General features: G+C 34.5%; 1 protein-coding gene across 6 annotated transcripts in view; it reads left to right on the forward strand.

The window, feature by feature from the left end:
* LOC109350993 (helicase protein MOM1-like) overlaps positions 2,989-7,459 on the forward strand; it is a 16,606-nt gene continuing 12,135 nt past the window's right edge. For 3 of the 6 annotated variants that reach the window (XM_019592298.1, XM_019592302.1, XM_019592303.1), the window contains exons 1-5: positions 2,989-3,079; positions 3,866-4,401; positions 4,645-5,098; positions 5,612-5,672; positions 7,037-7,186. In XM_019592298.1, the coding sequence (XP_019447843.1) occupies positions 3,891-4,401; positions 4,645-5,098; positions 5,612-5,672; positions 7,037-7,186 (1,176 nt within the window). In that variant the 5' untranslated portion in view covers positions 2,989-3,079; positions 3,866-3,890. Of the gene's footprint in view, positions 3,083-3,865; positions 4,402-4,644; positions 5,099-5,611; positions 5,673-7,036; positions 7,187-7,459 lie in introns of all 6 variants that reach the window. The other 3 variants (XM_019592299.1, XM_019592301.1, XM_019592300.1) reach the window with 3 other exon arrangements.

Consider the following 7,459-nt stretch of genomic DNA (forward strand, 5'->3'; position numbering starts at 1 on the left):
GAGCATGGAATAAAAGGATTGATGCCTTCTTTCTGAAACAAGGACTCACCAGATGCACAAATGAACATGGTATCTACATCAAAGAGTCATCCACTGAAGCACCAATAGTAATTTGCCTATATGTGGATGATCTCTTGATCATAGGGAGCAATGATGAGGCAATAGAGAATATCAAGACACAATTGAAGCAGGAATTCGAAATGTCAGACCTTGGAACTCTAGCATACTTCCTAGGAATTGAATTCACAAGAGTAAGAAGTGGAATTCTAATGCACCAGAAGAAATACATCACTGAAATACTCAGAAAATTTGGTATGCTCGAATGCAACATTGCCACAACACCAGTTGAAGTTGGTAACACTTTGTGCAGAGGTAGTCTTGATGAAGAAACAGTTGATTCAACATTGTTCAGGCAAATAATTGTCTCATTGAGATATGTATGCAACTCGAGACCAGATATATCCTATGGAGTAGGGGTAATCAGCAGGTACATGGAAGATCCTAGAGTCTCACATATGCAAGCAGCCAAGAGGATACTCAGATACTTGAAGGGAAGCCTAGACTATGGTATGCTCTTTCCTAACATTGGACAAATGAAACATGAAGGAATATATGGCTACACTGATTCTGATTGGTGTGGAGACAAAGATGATAGAAAGAACACCACTGGCTACTTGTTCAAATTCGAAAATGCAGCAATCAGTTGGAGCTCAAAGAAGCAGGAAGTTGTGGCACTCTCATCTTGTGAACCAGAGTATATAGCTGCCTGTTTAGGAGCTTGCCAAGGCTTGTGGCTGAAGTCTCTGCTCACTGAGATATGAGTAAGCTCAAGTGACACGATGGTGATATTTGTTGATAACAAATCAGCAATCAATCTATCAAAGAATCCAGTTTCACATGGGCGTAACAAGCATATAGACACCAAGTACCATTTCTTGAGAGATCAAGTTGAGAAAGGCAATTTGGAGTTAGAGTTTTGCACCTCTATAGAGCAGCAGGCAGATGTCTTTACAAAACCACTTAGAAGAGAAGTGTTTGAGAAGCAAAGAAGGCAGCTTGGTGTCATGAGCTTACCAAGCTTGAATTAAGGAGAAGTGTTGAAGTTTATTGTATAATTCATAGCTTGTAATAGTGTAGGATAGTTTGGGCCTTGAATTGTTTTAATTGGGCTTGTTTGTTTCAAACTTTCTATTAATAGCATGAGGTAGTTAGCTTGGTTGTTAATCCCAACCTACATTTTCCGGAATTAGCTTTATCCTCTTTCTTTCACTTTCTTTCATTCTTCTTCCCAACTTTTTCTGTTTTTCATAATTCTAACAATCTAAAATTGTCATATATTCTCACATGAGACTCAAATGGGTCCTAAAATCCCAATTTCAATGGTATTATGAAATTGTAAAAACGAGGATAGAAGAAATTTTTGGAATTTTGGCCATACAAAAATACCCTTAGTCTCATTTATAATTCCAGAAAAATAGAAAATGTATTATTCTTTGAGTTCACCCGACTACTTAAATATTTATAGTCTTAAAAGTGTTATATGTTTTTCCGACTTATTTCTTTCTGTGAATCTTTCATTAATATTGTTGGAATTTAAAAGTTATCACTTTAAGATATTGAAATATATTGATATTTATTTTTCATAAGATTATCGCATAATTTTCTCTATAATATAAGAGACTTAAGCTTTATTATTATATAGGATATACAATGGAAATATAAATTATTAGTAAGAATAAATCAAGATAAAGATCAAACTGCCATATTTAACTATTAATTAGTAAGTATAAATAAATATAAATATAGATAGATTATAGAAAGCATTACATATTATTGTTAAGGATATACTTTTTGTTCAAAAAGTAATCTACTTTTTTCTCTTCATAATCAATAATCTAGTATAGAAAAACTACAAGGTCAAAAATCAAAACAAATGAAGGCAAAAAAGAGAACTTCTAATCTTCAAATATGGTGTTGGATCAAAACAAACACTATGTCTACAACAATGGTAAGGAAAATCAAATTAAGCTCCACATATGATAAAAGAACATCCTCTAATTTTTTTTGTACTATTTGCTCAAAATGTAAGAAACTAATGTGGTTTATTGTCCTGCCCAATAAATGTTGATGTTAAGAATCAAATATTTAACATTTTGATCATATTAATAATTTAGCAGAGCCTTGTACTATTAATACTCACACTTTGTTAGTAACCACTACCACCCTCTATTTTTTTTATTCCCACATATATCCTCATACTGGAGGCAATCCTGGCCAAGTCAGAAACATCCACAAGTATCTGAGGCTAACTTTTTCAACCCAATAGATATTTTTTCCATTCACAATACTCGAACATGAAACTTGCTTAAGGGAAATCAAACATGTACCACTTGAACCAACACATGTACCACCTCTAATTTATCTTCACACACACATAACTCTGGAATTAATATTTAAAAAAATTATAAATCTAATCCCAAAAATTTCAATATGTAAAAATATTCATCCTAAATAATTTATGAATTTAATATGTATTATTAATAATGTAAGTATTTTTATACTGTCAACAAATCATCTATCATTCATATGTTAACTATCATTGACTATTCAAATAATGTTATTGATAGTATAGAAATTTTACACTTACATTGTCTAAATTTTAAACTCAATTTATTTCAAAGCTTTAAACTTAAAAACATTGTTATCTAATATTAACAACTTATAATAGGTTTTTATGTAAAAACATATCTAATATATTATTTACCATTCATTAATTCTATGTATATAAATTTTATTTAAGAATCAATAATAAAATAATTAAAAATGAATGAAGTAAAAAATTATTTCAAATATTGGTGCCTACACCTTTCACTTTCCAAAAAAAAAAAAATTAAACTATGTTGGGGCAATGTTTTCTCTCATAAATGAATTAATGTATTTTATTTATCACCGTTATAAATACGGTACTTTATTTATCCCAAAAATAATTAAACATTCCTACGCAGCGTCCCTTATACTAAGAACTCTCAAAATTTTCAGAATCTATTTTCGTATTGAAAAATTTCAAAAACGATTCACGTAGGTTCATTAAGTTTACTCAATTTTCGTGATTCTTACTTTTCATTGTTGCTATGTTTTTTTCTTCCAATCCTTGTTAACTATACATACATTGTTGTTAAATCGTGTTTTCGTAATTTCTGCTGTTTCTGAATTAGGGTTTGATTCATTTAATTCCGCACTTGTGTGGCGTGTTTATAGTGATTGATCCTCGTCTTGGTTTGAAATTTTGATTTTACATTGGAAGGTGAAGAAAAGCGTACCAAATTTCTCAGTTCACACCATGCATGCGGAAATCCTTATAGAAAAATTTGTCTGCTATTTTGAGCAATTTTCATGTAAATAGTTAATGACAATCCAAAATGCCCGTTTTGTTTTCATTATTTTTTATTGATTTATGGGATTTCTTGGAATTCATGAAATATAGTGGTTTGAATCTTAGGGTTCTTAGTCTATGAGGGGTTTACCTATGCAGGACCGAGGGTCGGCCTCATAACTATGTCTGTGAATTTTTTAAATTTTCTGCTGGCAGAGCAGATAATAGTCCAGTCAATGCATCTCATCACGTTGTGTGTTGACACAATTTAATATTATGAGATTTTCTTTTGGTTTATGACAAACCCGAAATTTGTTCGGAGATAAATGTCTGGATTTCAGTTGATTAGATCATCTTTATTGCCCTTCTCAGTTGGTATCATGCTGTATACTTAGCTTTCATGAAGTTTGCTAAATGCCAAATGACATGTATATATTGAATGTTGTTTTGGGGTCTCTGTTACTGATTTAAGTTATTGTTCTGTTGGTCTCACAAGTCACAATGTTCAGCTGAACAGATGGCAAATGGTACACATTCTAGTCACAAAGGTAAGGGTGAAGAAATTAATAATAGGAGGCCAATGCAAGTTGGTGAGAAAGAAAAAATAAATCCTCCTTCTAATGTGTCAGATGCAACTGGTCTTAGACGGTCTACTAGGGATGCATCATCAACGAAGTTGACTACAAGCCCTTCAACTACTCGGAAGTCTGAGCGGCTTGAAAAGAAAACAACACCAACTCCTGCAGTTTGTAGGAAATCTCAAAAGTTTGAGAAGCCAAATATGCCAAGTCCTTTGAGGAGATCTGGAAGAAATAAGACTCACTGCTTTTCGACTCCTTCAGATTCTAAAAGTTCAGGGTCATCAAGTTCAAAGCAGAAGACAAAAAAAGAGAAGACTGTGAAACAGTTGACATTTGAAGCTAAGGAAGTCACTGAAAATGATGAACACGATGTGGGAGCTCCCCAGGTTAAAGTAAAAAGAATGGATGCCCGTATGTACAGGGCTACCTTTATAAAACCAAAGAGAGGTAATAATATAGTAGGTTGTGTAGTGACATTCTTATTTCTACAACTTCCCATTCCTTTACTTAGCCATAAGCTCTGTTACTCATCCAAATGTAGTGCTAATTTGGGGTTAATGTTACATGCATTATCACTTTATAAAGAGTAGCTAGTAGTGGTGCTGGCGAAGATAATTGAAAGTTTTGCTGAGCGAGGCATGCTAATTATTATTAATATTATCCATTGTTTATTTATTGCTTGACTGTCAGATTGCCTTGAGAAGCCAAATACAATTGATAAGTCAACTCAGGAAGGTGGCACTGATGGTGGAGGCAAGATTGATGAGTGCTGCAGGTTGAGTGGGCATGTAAAAGGTCTGTTGGAAAATAATTCCGCTCTAGGTTCATCGGTACCATCTAATGCCACAGCTCATGAGACTAGGCAGGCACCTCAAAGTGTTCAGCTTGATTGCAATGGAGAGGAGACATCACAGATGTTAGTTTCAATGAATGCGGTATCAGATGAAAATTTGGTTGGGAGCAATGTTGGGCTTGATAGTGGTGAAAAAATGATAAAGAGAAAAGGAACCACAGTGGAGAAGGTTTCAAATGTGTACTCTACCTTGTCTAATGATAAAAATTGCACCTTGATTGGTGAGGCTGGCCCTTCAAGGCTAGGTGGCAATATTGTGGGGACTGACAGCCCATGTTCCAAACGAAGAAGGTATTTCTTACTTGTTGGCAAATAATATGAAATAATATAATATTCTCTATTATTCCTGAATAATAATGAAATGAAAGCTTTAATCGATTCTTTATCCAGGTCTTCTAGCATGTTTTGTTTCTAGTTTATTTTCAAATTCATTATCCTATGATGACACTTTTCTATTAAAAAATGTCATATGCTGCTTGGTATGTTGTGCTCAGCTTCTTTTGTCTATATAATTTATTGTAGTCGAACATGTTGGTTTTGGACGGTGTTTGGCTTTCTTGCCCGTTACTATGAAAGTTGTATCACTGTTGGCTGTTACCATAATTCATATGCAACTCTGAAGTGTCTCAAGTCTCAAACGCTTCTATTTTCCAACATTACTAATACCATATCAGCTTATAGAAATGTGTAGGAGTATGTGGTGAAACCTTTCTCATATGAATTATAAAATTAGTATATATTGCATATGGAGTTATTAGGTCATTTTCAGTCCTAAATTTTGTTTTTGTTTTTTTTACTTTGTAGGTTGGATTATGATTCTACAGTATCCCATTGTAATGAATCCTGTAACCCTTCTACAGTTGAGGTTGGTCGAATTTATTTTTTCGTCATCACTCTTTTTCCACTTTACTTAATTTTGTCAATGAAGGCCTTACATCAATGTCATAATACCATACCAGTCCTCAAACCGATCAATGTATTGAGATTCTGCTTCGTCAGTTCAACTAGTGGTTCGCTAATTAAACCTTATACCAATTAAACTGGTTAAATGACAAACATATATGGGTGGTACAATGCATGAGGCTCCCACTTAGTTGGGTTCGGGGAGGGTAGATGTGCACAAACTTACTCCCACAAGAAACAACTTTATTGTTGTGCCAAAGCTCACACCCTCATATCTCTCTTTCTATATATATATATATACACACACATGTAACTAAATTAGAAATAGGCAAATATTCAATTTATAATCTATTTTTCGTAGTCTCCTCAATATCAATCTTCCCAAAACAAACACTTAGTTTGCAAGTACATAGTTTAAATTGTAAGAGGGTGAGCTTGACGCAACGGTAAGGTTGTTGCTCAGTGATTGCGGTCACAGGTTCAAATCTTGGAAACTGCCTCTCCACTTAAGGTCGTGTCCTGTGTACATATACTCTCCCTAGACCTCACTAAATGGGAGCCTCATGCATTGGTCCGCCCATAAAGACCAAACTACGAGTATTTATCACACATAAAAAACTCAAAACATAAACAAAGAACACAGTTCATAACTCGGTCTACAAATCATATTATAAATGTGGAGCTTTCTCACCATGGAGTCAAAGTTGTCTCATGTTGAGGCCGTGGGGCGGTGATTAGATAAGAGATATGGCAAAGATGCAACACTAGGGTTTTTTATTTTCTTTTCTCTGCGTTTTTTCTCTACCTCTGTCTGTGTACTGTATCTATGTGCGTTTTTCACTTCTGTTTTTCTTTTTTAAGCAAAATGTCATTTTGTGGTGTCAGTTTTTTTATGTTTAAAATATATGCAATGAACCGCCTGGTTCAGATAAGCCCACCCTATTCGACTGTTTTCACTGGTATTGATGCTTGGGTAGTTGAATAGATGTACTGTACTAGTCGAGGGTCTGATACTCTGGCTCAGTGGCTTTCGGATTGAACTTGCCAGTACGCTTATATTATGGATCCTGAATGAACTGAACTGCAGCAGAATCATGATTATGTCGCTGAGGTCAATTATTTGGCCAAAGCATAAAAAAACTATGGAGTTTGTGCTGGTGCAATCAGGCTATGCCTTTCATGTTATAATCGAACGCAAGATGCTATCGTTGACGATTCTCTGTAATATGTTTCACCTGATTAAATTGTAGCCTTTCTTACGGCTATTCTTACTTCAGTAAATTCTCAATCCTGATTGGTCGTTTTGGTTTCATCAACCATCTGCAGGAACCAGGCCGGCCAAGCTCTGTTAATAAATTATCTCAGTTGCCTGGAAGAGTTTCTTCTAGATTGGGTAACAACAATCTTTTGGAGGCAGTGAACAAATTACGTGAGCATTGGCAGAAGGGCCAGAGCGCTATTGTAATTGATGACCATGTGAGTATGACTATGTTCTTCACTTGTGCCTTTCAGTAGATTCATTCTGGCTTTATTATGATGTTGTGTCTGTTCATCAATCTCTGTATATAAAAGCCAAAATGAGAGTGACAGTAGTTTTTGGATGGAAGTACTGTTGTGCAAACATAGGAAGTGACCAGTAAATATCTGGGCTTCAGTTTTACAAATATTTCTGTGCTAATTATATATTGATTTCGAGTAATTGCCTTGTTCTAATTTTATTTAATCCGATGACTTGAAAGGATGTCCTGC

This window comes from Lupinus angustifolius, chromosome LG06 (assembly GCF_001865875.1).
Source record: "Lupinus angustifolius cultivar Tanjil chromosome LG06, LupAngTanjil_v1.0, whole genome shotgun sequence".
NCBI lineage: Eukaryota > Viridiplantae > Streptophyta > Magnoliopsida > Fabales > Fabaceae > Lupinus > Lupinus angustifolius.